A 27,861-nucleotide genomic window follows, 5' to 3' on the forward strand; every position below is an offset into this window, starting at 1 on the left:
CTTGCACAACCCCACCTCCCAAAGCTTCCCATATGAGACAGCCAGCAGTCAACTCCTCCCAAAAAGGCTGTTCTGCACAGCTGGCAGGTGATGACCACTCCAGAATGACATAACACCAAATTAACTTTTTTTTTTCCCCATGTGGAAAATGTTCGATTTTCCTTCAGCTGCAAAAATTCAGTATAACTCACCTACTTGATCCACTCACTACTTTCCAACCCAACACAATTTTTATTGGTTCTGGGTATAGGCTGCCCAGAGCTGTGGGTGCCCCATCCCTGGAGGTGCCCGAGGCCATGGATGGGCCGTGGGCAGCCTGAGCTGCTGGGGATGGAGGGGCTTTAAGTCCCTTCCAACACAAGCTATTCTAGGATTCTGTGAACCCAGTGAAGGCCTTCATGGGACTGAAGCATCTGTTGACAAGCAGGAGATACTGTCCTGCACACAAATGCGTATACTTTAATTAAAACATTGTCTTGACCATCCTAATAGAATGTCTGGAGACTGTCTGAGATCTGTTTTCATAGCCTCTTCGGTAGCCTTTATTAGTGAGGAAACACAAAGCCTTACTTTCCAGAAGGAGTTTCTTCAAGGATTAGCAGATTCACGTCACTTGACTTCCATCCTCCTTATCTCCCATCAGTTTACCAATCTGCCTTGCTAGGAGCCCAGAGCACTTTACCCATGTAAACCCTGCCTGGCTGGAGCAATGCCACAGGCTGTACTCATCTCAGTGGCATCAGGATCCTTCTGCACATGGCCACAGCCATGGAAAGAGGCATAAGGTGCCACGCTCTGACCTCATGGGCACTAATATGGCCCATATGTGAGAGTGGGTATGGCATATTAGTGCCATCTGCTTCTGTGCTTGTTGAAATGATGTTGTCTGGTTGCTTTTCTCACCTGCTGTCTCTCCTTCCATTGCCACTATGTTTTTTTCATTTCCAAATCTTATTTAGAATAGAAAATGCAAACGGTAGTACCTGAAGCAAGGAACAGCAAAGCTAAAGATCCACCCTTGCTTTGCAATACTTGCATATATACTTAACTGTGTGATTCATTTCCATTTATGAGAGCACAAATAAAAATGCTTTGGTAAACCAGATGAGCATAAGCATATGATTAAATGTTCGCTGAATTAAGACCTATGGAAGCATCACTTACACAACTGCTCAACAGCCACCAGCTGCACTGCTTCATCGAGTAGATCTGCCATATTTGGTTTATTAATTTTCACTATTTTCCAAAGCAAGACAGTGCCACTGCACAAGCCCACCTCGGTGGAGAGGACAAGTAGACGACTGATAGTAGATACACCAGTTTGGTTGCTGTATGTTGGATACAGGACAGCAACCAGAAGCAGCACAGTCAGCCTGCTCACTCTGATTCAGAGCAGCACGCATCCCACCACGGGCTGGAATCATAGCTGCATGGAAACTTACCCACTGGGGCTCCTCATTGCAGAAGCCAACATCACATAATGGCAATAAAATAAATGTTTTCCTTATCATATCTCACTGCTCCACTGAGCAAGCACTGTAAGCGCCAAGTTCATTTTATGTTCCAGCTTGTGCTTTGTTGGTTCTGTTTCATATCATTTATTTACAGTCACAGAGTGTGTTATCCTCTGTCCTCACAGTTTATCTCAAGCAACACAGCAAGCTGTCTTGTAAGCCAGTGCTCAGATTTTCAAGATGAATACAAGCATACACAAAGCCACACGTGGATAATTTTGTTAATGCTAACAATAAATAAGATTATTTTGAGGTTTTTTTCTTTCTAGTGGCTTGGTATCTTCGTTTACTTCAGTTCTCTAGGGAGTATTTCATTATCTCCACTTCACGCAGACTAACAAAGATGCACAGCAATAGAACTTTCAAAGATATTTGGAGAGGAAAAATGCAGAGAAAACCACTTTAAATTATGACATTCTAATAGTCTTGGGTACAGCTTTCCAACAGAACAATTAACAGATACGCCTTATTTTAATGGGTAATAACATGCAATCAAATAACATGAAGGACATCTCAGGGTTTTTTTCCACTCCTGTCCAAACATTCAGGTTATGCCAGATGGACAGAAACAAAGTACAAGAGTTTTTAGTGAGGATCCATCCTTTCACAAAACAGCATCTTGAGTTTTGGTGCCTCAATGACTTAATTGGAAGGGGAGCCTTTCAACCACTTACACAGCCATACCACAAAGTGAAAAAATCAAACTGACAGATGAACAACCACCTCCTTCCACATCAACAACTTCGCCTTCCTCTTGGCATCCCTGTGTTAGATACCAGTTCTAGTAATGGCACCTTGAATACCTCCATTACCTTTCGTTCCAGACAATTTCACCAAGAAGAGGAAAATCTCCCTGAGGGAGATGCCACAAAGAGATGGAAAGTGGAAAGAGGACCAACAGGGAGGAGAGGCAGGAGGGAGAGAAATGACAAAAGGAAAATACGGCAATCAGCACAACCCTAACAACTTGGAAGTTCAGTTTCACAGGAAAAACAAGATTTTACACTCCTTCTCAGTATGACTTGCAGACAGCTTCCTAAAGATGGCAGTGGCTATATTTCCAATGCTTCCACACTACAGATCTTCAGTAATAAACACTCGACAGGCTCTTGCTGAAGAAAAGTCTGGAAGATGCTGCAGAGTGACAGACCAACCCGGTAACCACTTCAGAAGGTTTGTTATTATGAAGCCAAATAACTAAATAATGAAAACAGTGTTATAGAGCCCAGATGAGTAGCCCTGCAAATAGAAAATCCATGCTTGTGCTTTGCCAGCTCTGGCCTCTTGTTTGTTTTTTTGAATTGTTTTTGTCGATGGATTCTCATGCGAGTCCACCATAGGAAAAGAAACTTCTGAAGGACTTCCAAGGTGAGTCATTTTGAAGGACGATATGAAAAGAAATTCATGAAAGTTTCCAGGCTAAGAGCAGAGCTCATTTTTTATTAGAAGTTATGCAATCCTGATGTGAGGGTTATAAATTTCCTCATTCTTCCTTTTTCTTCACCCCTTGCTGTCAAGTTTGCTGGTGGCCGGCCCCTGCACAGAGACACCAGGCAGCTGAAAGGTGTTCATCCTCAATTCATCCCTGATCTTTCTCCTCATGCTGACAGAAGACTGCCCATTTAGCACCAGAGGCACTAGCATTTTACATGGCCACTATGTCTGCACTGAAGCCACCAGATCTACCCCATAGCCACAACCAAACAGAGAGGTACTGGTGTCTTTGGAACCACCTGATGCTTAGCTCTATCCAGATTTCTTCCTTTTAAGCCAATCAAAATAAAAGCTGAAGAAGCCTTTCTCTTCAGGCACAGATTCATACCACATATTTGAATGCAGTGAGCATCCTAAAACCGTGCACAAACAGAGGTTAGTGACATACATCAGGAAAGATGAAAGAACGCTGATATTAAGAGCCAAGCTGTCTTATAAAGCTAAATTACAGATGTTTTTAATATTTATTACCCAAATTACCTTCCTCTCTAAAACGTTTTGAAATCAGAATGAGAATAAATAATGAAAATTTACTCTGTAATCAAAGTTTGCTGTGTATAACAAATGACGAGAACGTTACTCTTGTTCTTTTCAAGCACATATGGAAGTGAAGCATTTAAAATGATGATTGTTTGAAAGAAATAATTGCACTATTATTGGAAAAAATCAGACCTTCCATCACACCTTCCTACAATTAGGAAATGTAAATAAGTTCCTGTAAATATGGAACATAATATAAGATGATTAAAGACAACCAACTGCCTGCATTTTCAAAACTCATGCATTTATAACCAAAACAAATTGAAAACGAACAAACTTGGGTTTCCAAGCAATGTACTCGGTTTCTGTACATCTCTGTGTATCAAACAGCAGTAAATCAACTTGACTAAGCTGTAATGCAATACTTTCAGCATGTGATGGACTGACCAACTCGTGATCTTGGTTTCTGAACTTCAAAGGAAAAGTCCCATGACCAGCTTCAGAAGAGTTACCCAGGCTAAGCAGCGCCTCAGTGCAAAGCAGGTACCCTGCACACAGACTCACTCTGTATAAAAGTCTATTTCATTTGATTAAAATTTGAACACACGTTGTTTGTTTGTTTGAGCCAAGTCCCAGACCCTGTTTATAGCTCCTCACTGACACGTACACACAGGGGATGGGTTAAGGAGTGTGTTTGGAGCACTGCCTTCCCATTTTCCTCAGTTATCAAAGTGGAAGAAAAATCACAGAATCGCAGGGTGGGAAGGGACCTCAAGGATCATGAATCTCCAACACCCCTGCCACAGGCAGGGCCACCAACCTCCACATTTAATACCAGACCAGGGATGGGGCATCCACAACCTCTCAGGGCAGCTGTTCCAGCACCTCACCACTCTACCCATAAAGAATTTCCCCCTGACATCCAAAAACACACGCTATTTTTGCAAAATAAACACCTTCCTCTTTTTTCTTCACATATTAAATGACAACAGCAGTAACTTCAGAATGTAATACTTACTCCATCATAGATGGTGGGATAGTGCAGCAGTCCTGGATTGCAGTCAATGGCGATGTGAGGTGGGCAGTGTACGATGCTTCCACCACTTGCTTGTTACGATTCACAACATCCAAGTAACGGTTAAACTTCTCACGAATTTTTTTTGCCAACTGAAAAAATAAAAGAAAAAAAAAGGAGTAAAACGAAAATTCACTCTGTTTCTTTGTAATACTGTGTTCCTTAATAATAAACTTGAATGGAAAGTAAGGAATGGAAACCATACATGTTAAAAGCTAATAGTTGTCTGCCCTGTCATTGTACTCCCTGTTTTGTTGGCTCAAGGCACTGCCAAGTCATGTAATTCATAGTATTGGCCACAGAAAACAGTACACACAACAAAATACGTTCACCATCTAGCAATGGGTACTTGAACACTGTGTTCTGCATGCACAAAGAGTGAAATCTCCTTCTGTTCTTTAAGGAGTAGCACCTTCATCTGGCTCTACCCATCCTACCGTGCTCACTACTTCCAGCATGAAGCTCTTTTGAGGCCTGATGAAGATGAGATGGAGACTAAGAGGGGCCCAAAGACCACCTCAAGACCACAAATGGGCTCCTAAGAAAAGCCCCAATAATAGTCTTACAGAAGGCTTCACTCCGAATGTTATCCTCTACAAAAATGTAGCTAAATATTGCGCTGCTTCAGGAGCAAACAGATAATGGCACTGTCAGTGCACCAAATGTATTTAGGAGAACAAGCTCAGGATCCAGGCATCCCCAAATAAAGCCATGAACATTTTTCTCTTGACCAGCAGCCTCCTCGAGCAGGAGGATCTGTGCAGATGTATTTCACAGTTCCTTTCACATAGTTCTCTTCAATGCAGTTTGGGCAAACAAACCCTCCCAGTTCTCCTATCTGTCCTTGCAGCTCCTGCTGTTTTCCACAGCCAGAGCTGAGCACCTTTCTGGCTGTCACAGTCCCCTTTGATGGAGGTAACCACGTGCAAACCAGGACAAGGTTTAGAAGTTGCTCTCTTACTTGTAGCAGCATGTGATTGTGTTTTTCTCCTTTCAGAAAGCAAAACCAACCAACCCGATACCGCACCTCAACAGTTCTCAGATCTTCAAAAATCGGCCACTACGACAAAGTAATTTGCAATAAATAAAAAAGGAATGACTAAAAACAAATTCTAACTTCATCACAGAATGGCTTGGACTGGAAGGGACTTCATGGATTATGAAGCTCCCGCTGCAGGCAGAGCCACCAACCTCCACATTTAATACCAGACCAGGCTGCCCAGGACCCCGTCCAACCTGGCCCTGAACACCTCTAGGGATGGAGCACCCCATCTTTAGAAATAACTAATATCAGTACTTCCCTTTAACAGCAGGGCTGTGGAAGATGCTCTGCTGTCAGGTAAGGGCTTGCTGGTCTTCACAGCACGCCTGCCTAATGACTTTGCAGGGGGAAACTGGAAGGGAAATATCTGTGGCTGCTATTTGAGCAGTCGTGAGAGTAAACACAGTCACTAGGGAGCACTGGGTTTTGCAAGGAATGTTTACTAGGGCTATTGCTCCTTGTCTTTCATTCAGAGTGAGGGGTAAGTGAACTACATCAGACATACAGCTCGCTTGGGTGCACCCACTGCACTTCTCATACCAACATATCTCTCGTGCAGTCACCAGCCATAGCGCACTGCAATGCTGAATACTTAGAAATATTTTATTTTTTCTTTTTTTTTTTTTTTTAACACTTTATTGGCTTCTCCACGTGTAATCACAAAATGAGGAGGAGTTTGCTGAAAAAGTGACCACAAGAATCTCATCAGCAGAACAAAACCACCACGGAGCATCAGAACACAAGGGCTCTCGCTTGGAATTGCTGCTTTTCCCTGATAAGTAAATGCTGCACAAAGTGAGATTCAGGTACTGATGAGTTTTCACCTTCAAGTGGAACGAAGAGAGCACCCACACCCTGAGTTCAGCCTGCAGATAGGAGCAATCTGCTGGCAGAGGAGCAGATAAAGAGCTTAGTGCCTGAACTGCACGTCCCAGCTAAAACCTTTCAACGGCTCAGAGTCAATGCGTTATGTTTATTAAATGGGCCCCAGCACTTCAGCCACACTCATTTCAGCAGCGATGGAACCCAGCCTGCCCAAACCACACACAGGCATGGATGGCAGGATGGAACTGGGCTCATCTGACAAATGCCATACTCCAACAGTGAGAAATAACCTCCCAGCAACCAGAGCACGTTCAGAACAACCGATTCAAAACCAGGCAACAACGGCAATGTGATCCAAACCGAATTCTTTCATTGAGGATTGATCACAAAGCATGAACTGTATTAAGACTCAAAGGACAACACATCAGCCAGCTGAAAAGTTAGTTAAAAAAGAACCCAAAATCTGGTTTTCATTCATCAAATTGAGATGTATGATGTGGGTGAAGATGAACAAAACTAAATTTTTCTTCCGTGGTTGAGCTCCACTGGAGCGCATGATGTCCTAAAGGCAGGACAGGGAGCAGTCATTCCAGATCTTGGTGATTAAAATGGCAGCAAAAAACAACACATACTTCCCAGCTTCTCATATCTGTCTCTTGTGCTCCCACATCAGCATTACTCAGTTTGCAAAGGATGCACTGCACTGCTAGAGCCTGTCAGAAGAACAGCTGCAGCCTTCAATCACCTTCTTCTTCTAAATAACGATAATAATAAAATCTTCTACCTGAAAATCACTTGCTATTTTTTCCAGCACATGTTCTGCCTCTTCTAAGCTGCCCAGAGCTGAACTGCATACTGATGGACGCGACCCATGCCACATTTATGGCAAAAACTCAAAGATACAGAAACAAAACACAGAACAAATTACAACACAACAAAGCATATAAACACAACATCATCCCAACAGAGGTATGTACAATATTTTAGAGATAAAATGGAAATCAAGCACGTAGAAGGTGGCAGAGGCTCACATCGCAGAGGTACCCATGGGTGAGTGTCTCTTCCTCCCACAGAAATGCTCCAATTCACTCTTTTTAATGCAGACTAAAATAAATTTGGATGTCTTGAGACTGACATCTAATGCTGTTATCATCATTTCAAAGTGTTCTTCGTGTCATTTTAGAAAAAAAGGGAAAAAAAATCCAGGTTGCTCAGCACTCCTTATCTGTTTCTTTTTTAAGGCACCGAATAACAACAACCCAGGGCTCACCCCAAACAATGCAGCCATTAGCTCTGTTCTCCCCTCTTTTTTGGCAGCTGGCGGGCAGCCAGCACATTTCAGTTTGCAGACAGGTTGGACGGTAACACCTGTTCCTATTACAGCAGCACCCATGGGTAATGCACTTCAGTTGTCACCACCTCCGCTGACAACCTTTCATCACAACATCAGTGAGTTTCCCTAATTCTCCCAGAGACGTTTCGCTCATTTGCATCGCTCCCTCGAGCTTTGTTAGAGCTCTGCTCCCCTCAAAGCTCTGCTGCTGTGAAGTGTCCCTTTTTCAGAGAGCACCGAGGAAAGCAGAGCTCCAAGGTTAGGTTTTATTTCTGGCTGCAGCTTAAAAGCAGAGATACTTTTTATGTTACCAGGGCTGTATATAAAATATGTATCAACGATGCTGGCAGGCACGGATGTCGGAGCGGACTTGCAGCTCCTCGGGAAGCACTGCTTACATGCTGAACAATTCAGTTGGTATTTTTATTTTAAGCTCCTTTTGTGAACCAGCAGAATGTGGGACAAAATGCATCCACCATGCCCTCCCCTGCTGTATCACAGCTTCATTGTGCTGCAGATACACAGACTTTGATTCTGGTAGGTTTTTAACACAAGTATATCCAACCTGCTTGGCGCTCAAAGAAGCCACTGCTTCTGCAGCATCTCAGGGCAGGGTCTTGTTACCTTCCGAAGGGGCCTTAGAGTCACATACCTTTGTATCAATACATTCAAACCATTCCTCCTGCTCTCAATGATGATGGAAACTTGGCCTCGACCATTCCGTTGGGATGCAGAACTGCTTTCCCACACATTTCTCCAAGGGGAGGAGCACTCATATGAAGCAAGGGCCACTGAGATGATCAGAGGGCCAGAGCACCCCTCCTATGAGGAAAGGTTGAGGGAACTGGGCTTGTTTAGCTTGGAAATAGAAGGCTCCAGGGAGACCTCACTGTGGCCTTCCAGTACTTGAAGGGAGCATATAAACAGGAGGGGGAATGGCTATTTACTGAAGGTGGATAGTGATAGGACAAGGGGAATGGTTTTAAACAGAGAAGGGGAGGTTTAGATTGGATATTAAGAGGAAGTTTTTCCACACAGAGTGGTGATGCACTGTTCACAGGCTGCCCAAGGAGGTGGATGCCCCATCCCTGCAGGCATTCAAGGCCAGGCTGGATGTGGCTCTGGGCAGCCTGGGCTGCTGGTTGGCAACCTGCACACAGCAGGGGTTGGAACTGATGAGCGTTGTGCTCCTTTGCAACCCATTTGGCCATTCTATGATTGTGCAGTAATTTTGGCAAGGCTTCCCAAGATCCACCAAAGGAAAGAGATTTTGAATGGGCTCCATGGCAAAAGCTAAAGGGCCACAATTCCTGTAAGTCTGGAATCCAGTATTTCTGGAAATACGTTTAACACTGTATATAGTATGCCTTTTAGCACAAGCTTCACAATTAATCGACACTGAATTCACATCTTGAGACCACATCGTGCCTCACAGCCAGGGAGACGTCATGCCTAACACTAAAATCCTCATTTCTCACATACTGATTTTCTTTGGCAATTTGGGCTGTGCCGGTCAACAAGGACCACACTTTGAGTGATATGAGACAAGCCTCTTGCTAAAAGGTCAGGAGATTGCTGTGGCTGTATTTTAATTGCCCCTCAGCTCATTAACAGTGATGCAACGCTTCCCAACCTTAGAGTAGAATAACCACAGGAGGAGTCCCTAGCAGTCTCACCAACTATTGGTTACAAAACCTGCTTCCTCTTTCCTCAAAATAGTTGACAAAGTAAGAAATGGAACAGAAAAGAATGGAAAGGAAAAAATGTCTGGCTCTAAGGGACACAGAATCACAGAATCACAGAATCACAGAATCACAGAATCACCCGGGTTGGAAGGGACCCCAAGGATCATGTAGTTCCAACCCCCCTGCCTAGCAGGGCCACCAAACATACACATTCAGATCAGGTTGCCCAGGACCCCGTCCAACCTGGCCTTAAACACGTCCAAGGACGGGGCATCCACAAACTCCCTGGGCAGCCCGTTCCAGGGCCTAACCACTCTCCTAGTAAAGAACTTAGACACAGGTTAGTTGGCATGGTAGCTCAACATCCATCCTTTACTGCATTTTCAGAAGGAATGCTGTTGTTCTCTACAGATGCTATTTTTTTAACAGTCATACGAGTTATCATAACCACACGAGTTATCACCTCAAACATCACAGAATCACAGCATGGCCTGGGTTGCAAAGGAGCACAACGCTCATCAGTTCCAACCCCCTGCTGTGTGCAGGGTCACCAACCAGCAGCCCAGGCTGCCCAGAGCCACATCCAGCCTGGCCTTGAATGCCTGCAGGGATGGGGCATCCACAGCCTCCTTGGGCAGCCTGTGCCAGTGCCTCACCACCCTCTGGGGGAAAACATCCTTAAGAACCAGTCCTACCCATGTGAAAAAGCCTCAGCAGCTGTATCCCACTTGTGCACAATTTCTGATTATTGCAAACACGTTTCCCAGAATTTGCCCTAATATGACAGCAACATCAATATCTGGAATGTTTTGTCCCTTAGGATACCAGATCAGTGCAGGCCAATGGTGGATCCCCAAGTTCTGATTTGAAGTTTCATTTCCTGTCTAAGTTTTTTAATGATTTGATTTGGCTTTTTTGGCTCTAAAATATAACCATCATTTCTGAATTATAAATACATTCTGCTGTTCTAAGAAGAGTGCATTGTATTTCTCCTAAAGAGATTTTTGTGGCAGACATAATCCACCCCACCCAACCCCAAGCCATTGATGACTTCAGCTTTTAGAGATACACTTGTTAAGTTTTTTTAGATATATGATTTGTGATCATTGTGATATATATATATATACACACACACACACACTTCTGGTAACCTGTTTCTATTAGAAACAAACATGTGAATATTTGTGTTTTGCCTTAAAATTCTGTTCCTGAACCTTCTAACTAACTGCCTGCAATTATTGAGTAGCTCCTAACAGCTTCACGCAGCATCAATTCTCCAGATATTTTTATAGCTGATAATTATGCTCTGGAGGAGCTGGCAGGAAAAGAAATGACAGTTTTCTAGCTCTAAGCATAGGAGTTGCATGGAGAGTAGACTCTATTAAACAAAGTAAAGTCTAATGACAAAAGACACATCTCACTGTTTACACACTTATTTCCTATACTTTAAAATCCATCCCTTTGTCCCCTGCCCTTCCCAGCCTTCAAATCCAAGTGCCTATGCTCAAGAACATTCCAGCAAGGTTTGTATATACAGTTGTATATATCAACTGATGTACCTGTATTTACAGCTGGCTATCTCAACAGAAGCAACTACCAAGGGTACACGGGTGGATCTTACAGAAGCAGAGAGGTGACCTCAAGTTTCTCCTTGCAGAGATGTTGCTAGGGAGCTTGCTGCAGGACCCCTTGCTGCAGGACTTGGGACAGGGCTGCCACTATCTGAGCTGTGTTGTGCCATCAGGGGCAGGGAGAACAAGGAAATACAGCCAGCACTAGGAGAAAGCTTCAGAACGCAACAGATTGTTTGAGCACACAGCATTTCCTAAGTTGGTTTTAAACCTAGAGGTATTTTAGCCTAGCTCACAAACCCAACGCAAAGGGGATGTCAACAATCCAGTTTTACATCGGAATAACAGATGGCTGCACCACCATCCCTTGGATTCCAGCTCCAAGCTCTCCATACCACAAGGCCCAGATGTCTCACACGAGGCTGAATGCACAGTGACTTCCCTGAAAATGGCTCATCATCGAGATTCCCTTGACCAAAACCAACCATTTTCCACCATCTACGCTCAGTGGTTCGTACCACTAAGATTTGCTTATTCTATCACTTCTCCAATATCAAAATCACCTAAGGAAAGGTATTCCAGCTCTTTTTGGCTATTGTCATCCAAATTTTATTAACTTATTCAAAATGAAAAACACTCTGTTACTTAGGATAGCAATCCTAAAGTGTAAGGAGCTTAACATCCAGGCAAACCACTCCTTGTGTGGCATGCAGTGAACCAAGCGTATTAAACTGTCCAGGCCGAAGGCCAACAGCTGTAGTTTTTCCTCTTTTCCCAACAAACTGAAAGTCATAATTTACACAGTTTAGTATATAAAAAGCCAATCCACACAACACTGCAGTGGTCTGCCAGAAAAAAAAAAAAATCCCAGTTGACATAAATCCGTAATTAATTGCCTTCGGGTATCAGTTGCTAAGAAAATGTTAATGAATGACAAAAACAGGAATGAGCAACGGGGGATTTAAATTTGCTTACATTTGTTTGCATTTGCTCAAGATGATCCCATTCCATGTGCAACTCTTACTCATAAACCTCCAGCTACATTGCTTATGATTCATTAGAGCTAGAAGACCTGGTTATTAATGAAACAGAAATGCTCAATTATTTTGCTATCCACTTCACTGTTGAGCTTTTAAACTGCAGTAATTATGCTTCACCAGGGCCTCGTTTTTCTCCTCTGACAGCTCAGAATTCATCACACTACCTTCAGTGTTTGGACAGTTATTTCCATCTCCTTAAAGCCAATGTGTACATCTGTGACCGGGAAACAAGCGGGATCTTTCTCTAAGCAGAGAATCTATAGTCAAGACTTCAAAGAAGTTTTAATTCGGTTTCTTGGTTTCCCAAAAAAACGCTTTTGGCTCTAAAGAGCCATCTGATACATATAATCTAGCCCACATGGCCCTTTTGTGGTGTGCGGACCACCCAGAAATACTTGTGAAAACCCTATCACTGAATCAAAGCCAGCGAGCCCTTCTGTTCCAATGTCGGGATGCTTTCAGCACATTTCTATAGCCATGCGATGGTTCTTGCTCTGCAGATGCATGCACACCTGTGCAAGAAGCCTCACTGCAGTGCCTGAGCTCTGACACCCACTCAGCACAGCTCCTCTCTGCTGTCTGAAGCCTCCCTGCCTGCATGCACCCAACCTGGGCTCTACGTGCAGCAGCTATTGGCAGAAGCAACAGAGCAGTGCTTTTTCAAGCAGCAAACTTCTTGCACAGGCATTCAAAAAAACTGTAATACCTTCCACTCAGTTTGGGGTGAGAACAGCTTGTCTGATCTTTTATTTAGTTCCACTTCTACAGCTAAATTGCACACACAGGACGGATTCACATAACTGTCCCCTGACTGCTGCTAGGAAAAACTCCTGCAAAGCACAGCATCTGTTGGAGGGGTTGAGATGCTATTATCTGCAGGTCAAGCAATTGTTCATACCAGAATTAGGGTAATTTACTAGAATTAATGCTTCACTCTTGTTTCTTCTGTTGTTTCCCACACACATCTGTATCTCACCAAACAAAAATCTGACACGGATGGACTGAAGCAGCACCAAAGGTGAAGTGCAAGCAACCTTCTTTAAACACAAACCTTATCATTCTTCTGATTACCCACACAAGAGATTCACACTAAAATACATCTGACGTCAATCCCACAGTCTAACTTAAATCCCACATCATTAATCACAGGATCTTCCACTTTCAAAGTTATCGGATAGCATTATTACACACCTCAGTTTAGCGCCGGTACAGGATAACATTTTTGCACCAAATACTTGAGTTTTGTCTAGCAGAAGCCCAGCGTTGCTGGAACTTTTCTTGCACTATTCTGTTTTTGGCAGATTAACTCAGTTCCCACATGGATTGTAATCCTATCAAAAGCCACCATGTTTGTTCTGAAAGAGAAGAGGATCTGAGCTCTGCTCCCCAGTTCAATCTCAGCCAAAGCTTAAATGCATTGCCCATACATTTAAAATCCCATTTGATCCACTTGTGCTTTATCTTTCCTTGGGGAAAAACAAAACAAAACAAAAAAAAGAATGTCTGACAGATTTACTATTTTACAGCAAGCATAAACTCGCTGCTGCAGGATGACTCTTTTTAATGCACATGTGCACACATGATACTCTCTTGGAAATGCACAAGAGCACCTCGCGTGCACACTGGACTAACCTTGCTGTGAGAGCGCAATTCCCTTTTCCCCAGGGAAAACTCCACTCTGGGGCACTTTTGTTTGTACCGAATGTTAAAACTGGTTTGATAGGGGGCTAGGAAGGTCAGGTTACTCGTAAACGTTTGCACAAATGGGTCTGTGCTTAAATGGGAAGGAAAAGCTGGTTCTTTGCTGCAGCCCCCAGGCAGCGCCTGTCACCGCTACCAAAACTCACTGCGCTCTGCATGAAGGTGCAACTGTGAGAATACAGAATTGGCACCTCAACGAAAATTGCATCTGCCTGATCTGCCTTTAACACAGAATCACAGCATGGCCTGGGTTGCAAAGGACCACAATGACCATCAGTTCCAACCCCTGCTGTGTGCAGGTCGCCAACCAGCAGCCCAGGCTGCCCAGAGCCACATCCAGCCTGGCCTTGAATGCCTGCAGGGATGGGGCATCCACAGCCTCCTTGGGCAACCTGTTCCAGTGCCTCACCACTCACCGAATGAATTTTTTTTTACTATTATTTTTTTAACATTTATCCACAATTATTCTTCCAAACTCATACACGCATTAAAGTGGAAACAGCTCACACGTTAAAGGATATATCACTTCAATATTAAATTGAAGAGCATTTTCCTCGCTTTTTCAAATCTGATCTCATACAGAGATCAGTTGTCCCATATTTACACACAGCAACCAATACCATTTCCACATTTACAAACGATATTAGTGCTTTTAGCTTGAATGAAGACAATTTTAATAGTGAGCCTTTCAACACGAAAAAGAGTCGATTAATGTGAGATGCTACATGAAGGCCCCAGCTCTGCCTTTGCTCCTTTGTTTCTTGGGGAAGGACCCACACAAAGCAGATGGACAGCCTTTTCACAACAGAAAACAGTCAAATACATGGTCAGCTCACACAATGCACTTCCACTTACACTCTATTCTGTTTACTATCCTATGTGCCATACGTTAGAAAAACGGCTACAATAAATCCAGATAGAACTGTAATTGCTAATTCCCTTTGCAAAACAAAACCAGCACTTTCATCAGCCTGCCACTGAGCAGCAGCAGGCAGGCAGGAGGTAGGACTTACCTGCTGAACTTCGCTTTCCCCATTCGATATTTTCTCTGTGTACATGAAGGAGTTGAATATCCTCTGCAAGAAAAATCAGAAAGGATGTGTAAGAGATATTTTGTCTCAAAAGCCAAGTTAAAGCAGTTTCAAAAGTCATACGTGAGGAGATCTTCACCTAGGAATCTCTAATGTCAGGTGTGCCCAGGGGGGGTATCAAGTTCATTTATACCTGCTTCTGATCTGTTCACTTCTGCAGCATCTCTTCTTACGTTTGAAGGCAAAAACGTAACAGTTCTTTCTTTTCCACAGCATTTGTTAATTTACTACGGAGGATGAGATATTTACAACAATATATGAGAATAAAAGGGGAATAAACAAAGTTTCAAAATAAATCAAAGGGATTTTCCTGTACCAGCCTGCAAGTGAGCTGGGCCTTTGCTGACAGAACGGACTCCACATTTATCTGCACAAAGTCAAATACACCAGCAGGAAGACCTGCAGATACGGCCGCATCTCACAGAGACAGCAATTTGTGAAGGCTGCACTGAGCCCTTCCTTGATGTGCCAGTGGTGAAACAGCCAAGAATTAGCTCTTCAAACTATCAATAACTGCAATTACTAAGGAAGTCTAGCTGTCCTCCAAACACAGTGTAATCATCGGTCAGCAACTCCAAGAGTTTTCTTGATGCAGGTTTAGCTGATTTCCTCCCAGCAAGGGCCGCACACAGCCACAGCTGGCAGACACAGCCTGCAGAACCCTCTGCTGTGCTCTGCTGCATTTACCATCACGGCTTTCCCTTATCCCTCTCCCTCCTGAGGACTGCAGGAATTTCAGAAATTTGAACTCTTAATTCCAAACCTGCATGTGGAAGGGCAGCAATAAATCTCCTCGGTTTACAAGTCTCAGAGAGCCAAAGGGGGGTGGGAGGATAAGAAAGGCATCTACTCTTGAAAGCCGCCTGTATACTGAAACTTCCTTTTCTTCCAGAGCTGTTTTAAGTTCTACTTGGGCACAGTAACTATGAACATGTTTGGGTTTTTTTTTTTCCTCCTCATGAGATGAAAAGATAATTTAAACATCAGAAGAAAGTACATTAAAGCATGTCATTTTGATGCAAAATGTTTCAAATGAATTGAATTTTTCTCTCCGCGCAGCATTTAGTCTGCAGACATCAAAAGGGGCGAGGGGGAAGCAGTCTGTCAGTTACCACCAACGGGGCTTTCTGTCCTCAGCACGAAGCTGACCCAAAGCAGAGCCACGAGCATGGGGAAGGCTCTGGAGGGCAACACATGTGAGGAGGTGCTGAGGACTTTTGGTTCGTTCAGCCCAGAGGAGGCTGTCGAGGAGCCCCATCATGGCAGCCCCATCCATTTCCTCAAGCAGATTTCTGTAAACTCTTTTCACTTTAAAAACTAATACACTTTAAAAACAAAGCATCTTTGGTTTTCCAATCCAAACGCTGAGTTAAACTGCAAAATGGTGTAAAACCCATCATTTTGTGACACCTCAGTGCCACCCCAGCTTGCCCAGCACGGCAAGCCAGCTTTGCCACACTCACTCCAGCCATCCTCACCACAAAGCATTAAGGCTCCAAATACAGTGATAAGAAGCAAACAAAACTGAAAACTTCTTCCAAACCTACGTAAGATTGAAATAATTTGCATTTTCCATACTTCGTTCTCAAAGAAAGCTTTAGAAGCAGTGGGTTATTCCAGATGTGGCCCTGCTTAATTTACAATATTGGAAAGTCAGTGGAAGCACAGCTTTTTTTCCGTATCACTTCAGTGTCTGAGATGCTCAGAGGGAGCTCGTGCTCATTGCTGGCTCGCTGCACTGCCTGCTGCTTTCATATTGCTGCTTGAGCTGCTCTTCATCCTCCTCTTTCTGCACCAAGCACAGCACTCATGTCCCAGCTACACACAGAACCCTGGGGCAAAAATCAGCCTTGCTATCTGCAGGGAGTGCTGCAGGACTTCCAGAGACCAGCAAGAGCTCCAGATCAGAGACATCAGGACGTGCAGAAATCAGGAGAGCTGCACAATGCGTTCCCATCAGCTGCTGAGGTTGACCACAGCCTGGATGGAATCCTGAGAACCAGGTTTTATCTTACAAATGCACATTTCAGCACATTAGAGACTCTTGCTTCCCTAAGATCTTTAATTACCTGTCTGGTTCAAATTACTTGCAACTTCCCAGAAAATATTCCTCTGTGGCATCCACCTATCAACTTTAACGACTTTGACTGTAACCAAGTGCTTCTCAGTGCCACCAGCTGCCTCACTTACAGCTTTACACAGCAGGACAAGTATTTGATAAGCAAGATAAATCAGAGCACAACGAGAGGTTCCAAGGGCAGGATCTGCGTGGGGACCCCCTGGGAGGGGAAGATTTGGGATGCTGCTGTTACGATGCCTTCCACAGGTGCATCTGACAGTGATGAATGGGAGCACATCCGCAGTCAGGGTCTCCTTCCAGAGAGCGGTCAGGTTTCCTACTGAGCCTCCGAGATAAGGGGTAGCTCAGGTTTGGCTCAGTGGTGCACTTAAGCAAGGCTTCAGGCATTCTTATTCAGTTTGAAGGTGGAAGCAGTGAGTTTTGCATTTGGGAGATGACTCTAAACTGAGCTTAGCATAAAAAGCAAAGCAGTAACTGACTTGTTCCCTTAGTTCCCTGAAATTGAAACAAACCCAGCAGCAAGGCGCTGCAACAGAAAGCTCTTCAAAAGGCCACGACTCGACTGTGTTTGGATACAGCACTGCATCCAAATAAACAAAAAGACAACCACCCCCAAACCAGGCCTCCAAGATCCCCAACCAAACAGAACCACCAGCTGCTCCTGAGAGCAGCAGCCACGTCATTATTGTCAGACAAGATAGGAATCCATTTCCCTACCAACACATACAAAATGTTACAGGCCAAGAGCATCAAGAAAAGCAAATACAAGACTAATCAAATATTCACTGAGCTGTAAATATTTTGAAGCTGCTTTAGCCTCTAATACTAAAGGATGTATTAAAGAAAACATATTTAGGCAGATTATGGACATTGACTGTTGCTACCCATCCTTCTTGGGTCACAATAGGATGAAAAAAGAACCGTACTAAAAAAGATACAGAACAGCAGTAGCACAATGTGCACGTGTCAGATTGAAGCTGTATTAACTCAGCAGGAGTGCAGTACTTCTTAACTTCAAGTAGCAACTAACCAGGGTCTGTTTCTTATTTTAAAGGTTAACGTTTTAAAGTGAGCAAACAAATATATAGCAAATCCTTTTTATGGTGAAACTTACAGAGTTGGATTGTTATGAGGGAAACCTGTGGCTTCTTTCTGCAGTTTGTTTTTGCAGCGTCTGAAGCTGTATCACGTTCTGTTTTGTTACCATTTTCTAAAACTGAGAAACATTAAATAGTGGGCTCCCACGAGATCAAGGACATGCTTTGTGTTTTCCTCCAAGAAATTATACGTATATATAAAGTTTCACATGTATGTGTACATATATATATAAAATTTTCTTGTGTGTATATATATATGTATATATTAGATATATATTTACACCTAGCAAAAGGGAAACTCAAATGAAAGCAATGCTGCCAGCAGCACAGCATTACAGCCCTGTCCAGCCCAGCTCAGCATTGCAAAAGAACATCCCCATGTTGTACTGCCAATGTCTTTCTGGGTGGCTTTCTGACAAGAAGAAGTCTGCAGGAAGGGTTTCACCAAGGGGTGCTTTTCTGCTGCGCTGCTTGTTGAGCAGAACCAGAGTCCTCCTTAGACAGGAGATGAAGGAACGAGACACAGAGCTCAGAGCTGAGCGGGGTTGGTCTCCCTGAAACCAGGGCTCCACAAGCAGAGCAGCACCTTGAAATCAAAAATACAGACATGTACAGCCCCACGTGGCCTGGGAATTCTGCAGTGCTGGCCCAGCCCAACTACTGCCATCTTAGAACTTCCTTTTGCAACTTCTTTTGTTGCTGTCCTTCCGATCCTCTCCCAGCAGCTCCCCCAGAGCTCTGTCTGGCTGCAAGTGAACTGTGCGTCCCTCCACACCTACACACATCCAATGGGAGGCAGTTCTGCAGGGATTCACTGCAGTGTCTTCATTGCTGCTCAGTAACCGGATCCCACAACAGCCTGGGATTCATAGGGAACACAACCACAACACATCTGCAGCCATCTCCAGGTCTTGATTTTGACTGGCAGATAAAAAGGAGCCACAACTTGAACAAGTTTTGGTTTTGATCACCAATAACTCTGGTGAAATGCTTATTCATGTGTCATTAGGTGGTATTCAAGCAAAGTGTGATTCCTGCCTTTAAAAGGAAAACATGTACGCAACCCTTATTTGATGTGCCTCTTAATTCATCTTGCACGTCCTGGCATTCAGTGTCAAACACCAGAGGGGGGTTTGAAACCTTACACCACTGCCTGGTGGCCACCAGCTTTCTTGCTTTGAGGAAATCAATGGCAAAGAAGAGGACTGGAATGCAACAGTGCAATGCTGATATAAGAAACCTTCACAGCACTGCTCAGGACAGGCAAATAACTACCTTGGAAGCTGCATTTTGATTCATCATCCAGCATGCAGCGGGAAAGTAAGCAGAGCATCTGGCTTTGACCTCAGACGTCAGAACACTCATCTTCCTTCAGAGTCTGACAAGGGCCATCACCAGTTTACCATCCTGCAAAAACGGCTCTGTGCAAGTGGAAAAACTAGAGGTAATCTCACCCAGAGCAGATGCAGCTGAGTCCTGTGTACAGCCAGTGCCAAAGTGCTCTGCTCCAGCCCCGTCATGCAGCAGGCACTCCAAGCACAGCTAGATGCTGAGACCTCAGGGTCCTTCTAATCCTCCAACTACCTGCAACCTCTGCTTGCTCTCCCCAACACCCACATTAGGTTTCAGACAAAGCTGTGGACAATCGATATGGTAGATGACTGCAAAGTTGTGACAAGGTACATCTGGCTGAACCTGAGCAGACATCCAGGGGTCCCTATCTGACAACAAATGGCATTTGGACACCGTATGGAAACCCACTCCTGTTCACATCACACTTGCTCAGTGTAACAACAGTATTTGCTCCTGTGCCATCATCCGCAGTTTGCTCAGGGAGACTGCACATTGCCAGTAGGCAAATCATTCTACACTTGCTGGTCCTCCTTGCTAGAGCGTCATTAAAACACATCACCATCCTTTGGCAGCTTCATTCAAATGATTTTGTATATTTTGTGTGTCAGTTTTATAGAAGACTACTTGGAATGGACAGGAATATGTGCAAGAAATTCACTTGTGAGAAAAAGCTCAGATCAAACACAGCCTTTCCATAAGCAAACTGAGCACAGAACTTCCTGGCATTCACGACACAAGTCTGCAAGCGTTTGCAGATGCATCACCTTCCCAGTTTTCTTACCTTCATGAAACACACTTTCACCAACTCTATTTACAAACCAAGCTACCACCATCTTCCACCAACGCTGCCTGCCCACTGTACCTCCTTGCACCACAACCAGCACTGGAGCAAAACCCATGCATGAATCATGCATCAGTCAACAGAAGAAGCAGTACTCAGCTTTGATCACAATTCTGAGGATAGAAAGCATCACAGACAGCATTTATAATTTATCTACTACTTATAGCCCATGGGTGGTAACAGCATTTTGGATAGTTTGAAGAGTTCGGTATTCAGAACTGGAGGTGGCGAGTACGTACAACATTGCTGGAAAACTGTCCAACTGAGCACAGTTCTTAGAAACGTGTTTCCTTGGAAAACTCCAGGCGTTTACAATGAGAGAAAACTATGGAAAACTGAGTAACTGCCAAAAATGCAATCAAGCATCAGTAGAGTTTTTTCCCCCTCTTCTTTTTCAAGGGACCAGAGAAGAGGGAGGAAAAGAGTAAGAGGGGAAAAGACCCCAGGAAAATCAGTTCCACATGTTAAAAAGATTTTGCATTTAGCCAATGTAACTTGACTAAAGTTATACTCGTGGCAATGTCTATCACAGTATTTCAGAAAAAGGAAAGTTATGCTACTCGACCTGAAAATACAAAGCAGATGGTCTTTCTCAACAAGATCGGCTCTTTTTCTCCCTATGCTTATCCCTCATTATAGCTTTTAGAATGTGAAATTTAAAATATCGATATGGATTTCTTCATATTTCCAGTATATTTAGAACAGGTTAATGGCCTATAATCAAATGCAGTTGAAATTATCAGAGCAACTCGAAGCAAAACAAGTTCAGTGAAATGTTGAATCCCAGTGCCCAATTTTGCTGCCCAAGTGCTTAAGAAGGCCGACAGCAATCACACCTCTGTCATCACTCTGCTGCTGAATGGCACTGTGCCTTGCAGCCACCTCAGGGAGAGATACAACAACTGAACAGGACAGCGGCTGCTCCCTCGGTCGGTATCAGTGGCCAGAAGAAATCTGAAAGATCCCCAGGATGAGCTCTGCAGAAGGCAGAATGCTCAGGGCTCAGGTAGTGCTGTCTGCTCCTGCCACGTGCCATCCATCCATGCAGGTAGAGATGGGCCAGCACCAACGCAGGCGAGCAGGTCCCCATCTCACATGCCTGAGCTGCACGCCAGGGCAAAGTGCAGCACTGTAACACGGCTCTAAGGACTGCTCTGCAGGTAGGAACAACAAACAATGGCACTCAGCAGCACTTCGTTTGAGTCCTTTCTGATTAATGCGCATTTTCCAATTCGCTGCATCTTGTCAGCGCTCCTAAGTCGACAGAAATCTCTCCTTGGCGTCTCTTACTCGTCTCTGGAAAGATCTGTTCCTTCTTAGGCAGCATTTGGAATTTGGCTCGACGTTGTGCCCATCGCTCAAATAATAGCACTGAATTACCTCTAGGCCACTACATCAGAATTATGAAACACAGTTCCAGTTTGTCATCCTCCCTGCCAGAGCCAGTCCCGCTCACCCAGAACCACCTTCCTCCCAGGGGAACAAACTCCAGCATTTGCCAGGAACAGAATTAAACTGAAACCTCTTTCAGTGAAGAGAATTCTGGGTTTCATTTTCTGGTTTCTGTTTAAGCTCATGTGAAAATGACTAACTGAAAACAGTGAAACATTTAAGCAGCAGACTGATAGATGTAAACATGCAATCCTATAGCCAAAAGAATCGAGTATCATTTTAGTACAATTATCATGCCTGTCCAATTTGCTCGTGAATTCAGCATACAGAACATGTATCCATTTATGTAACATTCCAGCCAGGATTGTGTAATTGTACAGTGAAGTCAAAAGGAAAACAAAAAATGAGGGAGGAAGGAAAGGGGAAGCCTGAAAGCACACCGATTTTTTCACTGATCCATTGAACACAACCAAGGCAGAAGCTGTTTGGTTTTGTTTGGACAAATGCTGCAGCACAGAAACATTAAGGCTACAGAAACATACTAAAAACATCTACTTGAATCAGGAAAAAAAAATCCCAAACCGATGAACTTAAACATAGGAATTTATAGATCATAAATCATCACACTGAACTTCCGTGCATAAAATGAATGGGCTGATGCTAACATAATTACAGAACTGTTTGCTTTATATGTCCAAGAGTATCATTTTTCAGGATCTCTCAGCAAGAGCCATCAGCACACAGAGCCAACACCCTGATAACAGCCTGCCCCTGTGACCACTGCTGCAGTGCTGCCGAGCAGAGTCCCATACTGCCTGTGTCCTGAAAGAGATGAGCTTCACAACTCTGAAATGCATTCTGTAGTCAGTTCCCAAGCAAGGCACTTGCACCTCTGCCAAGAGAAAAGTAATTTATCAGTAGCAACCTAAAACTGACTGTCTGTAAGTCATCTGCTGTCTGAGTCAGCAGCCATAACAGCAAGTAGAATGTTAATTCATAAGCAGAAGTTTTAAGCTCATCTATTTCTACATCTCATCCGTGTTGTTTTTCTTTGATATACTGCGTACATTCCCTTGTTTTGAGAAGAAGGGAACAGGAGGAATTCTTTGTCAAAAGAATTTCTCGACTCAATTTTAAAAGGAGTTAAAAAAAAAATTCAGGAGATAAACACTTTGCATTACCTCAACCGTTCTCTCTAACCTGGGCATAAAGCTGTTCTCCAATGGCTGTTCCACTCCTGCTGGCCCTGGGCACAGCTCAGAGGACAGCCCCAGCTGTGTGCTGTGTGCACAGCTCAGGCACATCGGCTCTGTGCCACCAGCTGACCTGGACACGCTTTGGAAAGTCTGTCCTAAACAAACTCCAGCTGCTCTCATGTGGATGGATCTGGCAAGGCTGCTCTCCTAGGAGCTGCAGCTGGAAAATGGTGCTCCTGGTAAAGATCTGCAGGGCAGCAAATACATTAAAAAAAAAAAAAATCTTCTAGCTCAGTGTTAACAGATTTTACAGGTTAGAAGGAAAGAATTACTGCACAAGCTAGGGTCGATATCCCACTTATAAATGGAGCCTTTGGAAATACTTCTCAATCCAATATTACCCAGTTTATGTTATGGCCTGGAGAGGCAAAACAGATGTAGAAATCTAGGCATTTGCCTAAAAATGGACAGTGGAAACAGCATTTGGGGTAGAGGCAGCCAGGCCTGCATGCAGGGAGAGGCAGCACTCGTTACGCTTGGTTTGGTTGGAGAACACTGTGTTGGTACCTCCAGCCATGCAGACTCCAAAGTCCCAACCAGCCACGTCCTGGGCAGCTGCAGCCGTGCTGCACACCGTGCCCCAGCCCGGCTCAGCCCCACGGGGTGCCGGTCCTACAGCTGGGACCACCACAAAACAAACAGAAGTGGATAAATCCCCAGACTTCTTACAAAAGCAGAAAAAACTTGGTTTAGTTTTCGCTCTCGGACCTTGGTGTTTGAAATCCCCCCATCGTCTCTGCCAGCTCCAGGAAACAATTTTCAGTTTCCTTAAGAGCTCGTGCAAACAGAACTACCCATCGGGTAGCACTGGAAAACTCTACTTCTTCTCTTGTTTCCAAAACAAGGATGGAATGAGCTCAGGTCATTCACAGACCCTTCACCTGGCAATTTCTCTCCATGAGTTTCATGAGCCAGAAGGCCATCAGACATTACCAACAAGACAGAGCAGACCTGTAACAGAAACCAACGCTCTGTACTGCAGCCCAGCAAACAATGCACAGATGCAAAGGAAGAGGGTTGAAGTGAGGTTTCCCAGGGAATCCCAGCAACCCAGTGGTCTCCAGGACCACTCCTCCCTCCTTTCAGAGCTGCAGTCAAACATGAGTCACTGCTGCACGGAACAAAACCTCGCAGGAGTGCCGAGGGTTCACCATTCTTCCTTGTGTTTAACTTATCTCAGAGCACAGGAGGAGGTCGAGCAACTTGCAGAAAACAAATACAATCTTTGGGAAAGAGCAGAGCCGTTAGATGTTATCTGCTCACAGAAAAATTAAAAATTGAGACCGAGAGGCTCGTGAATTGAATTCCTGCAGCACTTCAAAGCAATATGTGCATGAATGCAAGCATTTATTCTTCTAATTAAAAAAAGAAAAAAAAAAGAAAGCAAGTAAAAAAGCAAGGCATCATTTACATGAAAGGGGGGGGAGGGAAGAAAAAAGAACAACAAACAAAAACTCCAGTGTTAATCAAGAGCAGAGCAGATTCCAACCCAGAAATGGGAGAGAAAGCTCAATATTTAATGAGGGAAAGTGCTGAAGAAGAGGAGGACTTGCCTCGGTCTTTTGTGGCACAATCTCACTGGAGCCAAATTTCATGCCAAGCCATCCCATGAGAATTTCTACACCCAGCCTTTGGGAGCACAAAGTACCAGACGGTTTGCAAAGCGCAGTCCTTTATCTTATATCCTCGTTGTTTCAGACACTGAGCAGGCTGCAAGCAGGACACCAGGGCTGGGACCACAGATGTGCAGAAGATGGAACAGAACGATGCCACCAACGGAACCACAGGGAAGCGGGATGGTGTGGAGCTGAGCATCTGCTCCCTGGCCAGGCCCAGGCATGCTGGGCAAGCAGGAGGAGCTCGCTCATATTCTGCCCTTCAGTGGCTTCGTTTTGTTTTCACTATGAAGTCAGCCTAATAAAAATAGGAGAGGGCTGGCTCTTTGGCACATCTCTTTTCCACTTCTGTGCTGGGTCTCCCCAAAGCAGACTTACAGCATATTGTCCCTGTGTCCATTTCTGCATTGAAAAGAGCATTAGGAAGTTCAAGTTTGGTGAACAGCATTCAGGTCCGTGCTATCCACGGAGGGGCAATTATTTCAGTTAAACACATTCCATGATTCAACATTTCACCATGAGTTTTTGTAGCTATTGTATTGGTTTCTACAGCTCCCTGACATTTTGTTAGGGCTTAAGCAGGGCTTCAAAACAAAAAAAAAACGAGTTAGTTTGCTTTTCTTGTCAAAACAGCCACTGACATCAATCGTATTCCAAGGAAAGAAGACTACATAGCATAAAAGGCTTATGGAAAATAACTCAGAAAACAAAAGCAGCAGATTAGAGTTCCCAGTAATTGTGTGAATATCCGCAAACCAGCATTAACATCTTAAGCAAAGAAAATAAATGCACGACATGAAATCAACTTTGTCACTCCAAGTGGAATAGTCTACAGTACTTAATAAGTGAAAATAAATGTTCTGGCCTTCTAAAAGGATATTTTTGCTGAAGTTATTACAAATGCACTTATCTTTCAAACACTTGGTAGCAAGACATGATGAAAAGAAAGGTAAAAATCAGAGCATACACTTCTCTGATGTACTGATGAGCAACGCTGAGATGAGAAGTACCTGAATTACTTCCATATTTGAAAACAAATGCTATAAATTAGCTGCTGAAGTTTGTAAATGTTGCCCTGGAGATGCAGGAAAACATACATCCCACCTATCACTCATCTTCCAGCCGCAGGGTTTTACCATCACTGTGCACCTCCCATGGCAGAGGTTTCCATCCTCGTGGTTAGTGTAAGTTCAAGTTTTTAAGGGACCGTAGCAATACCCAACCTGGCCATACATTTATCACCCCCATCTCCTGTGATATTCAACCATGTGATATTCAAGCCATGTCTGAGCAGGCTGAGCTTCCAGCACTGCCAATGGTGTCATTGAGGAATACAGGAGAATGTGCCAGCAAGGTCACTATGCAAGAAGCTGCAAAGCCAAGGAAAGAGGAAAGAAGAGAATGAAAACGGCTGTCAGGATGATGAGAAACACCTGAGATTTTTCTTTATTTACTGATTTTAAAGATAGCATTGCTTTCTTCCTCTACTTTTGAGCTGCTGTCGATGTTGACGACGGCAGAGGAGACTCAGAACAGCACTATCCCAGCTACAAGGCATGGAACGAAAATCTGGAATTGACTCCCATCAAATTCAAGTCTTCCAACCTAAAAACACAGAGAAGCCCTGCAGGGGGTTGCTACAAGCCTAGAGGCACAGTGCTGGGATCCTGCACAGCCACACAGTCTTGCAATTTATGGTCAACATTGCACAACACCGCCAGGGCGGGAGGAACGGAGCAGACAGCAGAACTTGGGAACAGACTTCCATGCTAAGAATGGAAGTTTAATGGGAAGGAATCAACTTAAAGAAACACAAAACAGCCATAGGAATGGGTAATGGTGGACCTGATGTCATTGACAGTTGGGCTGTACCTATTAAGATCCAAAAGGCACACATTGTTAGCATAAAGACAACGGCTGAGGCGACTACTATTTTTCAGTGCTTCTGTAAATATTCTTACAAGCTGCTTTTTCACAAAACGGTTACAAGCCATACGTAAATGCTTATGCTGCTCCTGGTAAATGAACGCGATTAAAACAATTTCTGCTTCATAGGAACCCCAAGGTTGAAAAAGACCCCCAGCATCACCCAGCCCAACCACCCACCTACCACAGCATTTCCCACTGAACCTCGGTGCCACATCCACACCTTCCTTCAAGACCCCCAAGGACAGTGATTCCCCAACTCCCTGGGCAGCCCCTTCCATCGCCAAAAGAGAAGAGAATCATTTGACCCCTCTGTAAATCTCAACACCTGATTAACTTTGTCTAAATAAAATTATTTTTGAGCCTCTGGAGATAAAATCTGCTCATCTGCTCTAAGTAAACCCTGCTGTGATTCCCTCCAGAAGTTACCACTGACACAAACTCCCTGATCTAAGCCCTCGTTCTGATGGTGTGTACAGTGTCATCTTCACAAAGATGAATCAAGAACTGCTGGGCAGTCATTTGCAACTGGAAAAATCTCAATGACTCATATTTAATTTTTTGAGGATGCTTCAGTGCACATAAAAAACACTGACCAGTCAAAAGAGTTCTCAATTTGTAACGTTTACTATCAGCTTCTCCTTCAAATTGCTTATTTTCAGTAAATGCAAGCTGGCATTTGTTACAGCACGTTTTAGCCAAATTCAAAAATAGCCACATCAGTGAGAACCTGTCTCTGCATTAGAAAAAAAGCAGTATTTTACTGAAAGCTGCAAGTCTAAACACTTGTAAAACATTTGACAATTTGTACACGTGCCTTTCTCCCTCCCCAAGAGAGTTAACAGAACCAACTGGCAATCTGGAAGCTGAATTACAGATGTAAGGTTGTATAGAGACGGCCTCCGACTCAGCAACCCAAATACATCCCCTTTCTTTTGCTTTTCTGTCTGCTTATCTGTCCGCTGCATGTATGTCTGAACGCACAGAAATGAAACTGTAATCCACTTCTGGGTCACGATTAGCAAGTTCAGCCACCGAGGAGAAATAAAGGCATTAATGGTGCTCTGAGTATTGACAGAACTGAACCAGATTAACGTTGCCCACAGAATGAGTATTCCTGGATGTCAAACAGTTACTGCTGCCCTGCTGTCAGTATTTGGCAGCCAGAAAGTTACAGAAAGCATCATTTATTGGACAAGCTGATCTTCTTGAGGGAAAAAAAAAACCAAAAAACAGTTGTTCATGTTAATTCAGCATTTTTTCATTTATTTGCATCCAATTTCCACCTATTCACAGCCACAAGCCATTATTCATATGAAAGCCACCTGAAAAGCTGATGTCTTGCTGCAAACTCCTTCTCTATTCAACTACAGCAGTGAGGACATGGAGGTGTTGTTGTTCAAAGGCAGGTCCAAAGCCTCTACAATCCAAGTCTACAACACATTTGCA

General features: G+C 43.9%; 1 protein-coding gene across 1 annotated transcript in view; it reads right to left on the reverse strand.

Annotated features, from left to right (window-relative positions):
* Nucleotides 1-27,861, reverse strand: part of CACHD1 (cache domain containing 1) — a 106,197-nt gene that overhangs the window by 44,731 nt on the left and 33,605 nt on the right. Inside the window, exons 2-3 of the mRNA XM_048945501.1 lie at nucleotides 14,774-14,836; nucleotides 4,507-4,655 (exon numbers count right to left, since the gene is read on the reverse strand). Of these exons, the coding sequence (XP_048801458.1) occupies nucleotides 4,507-4,655; nucleotides 14,774-14,836 (212 nt within the window). The remainder of the gene's footprint in view (nucleotides 1-4,506; nucleotides 4,656-14,773; nucleotides 14,837-27,861) is intronic.

Source organism: Lagopus muta, chromosome 5 (assembly GCF_023343835.1).
Source record: "Lagopus muta isolate bLagMut1 chromosome 5, bLagMut1 primary, whole genome shotgun sequence".
Classification (NCBI taxonomy): domain Eukaryota; kingdom Metazoa; phylum Chordata; class Aves; order Galliformes; family Phasianidae; genus Lagopus; species Lagopus muta.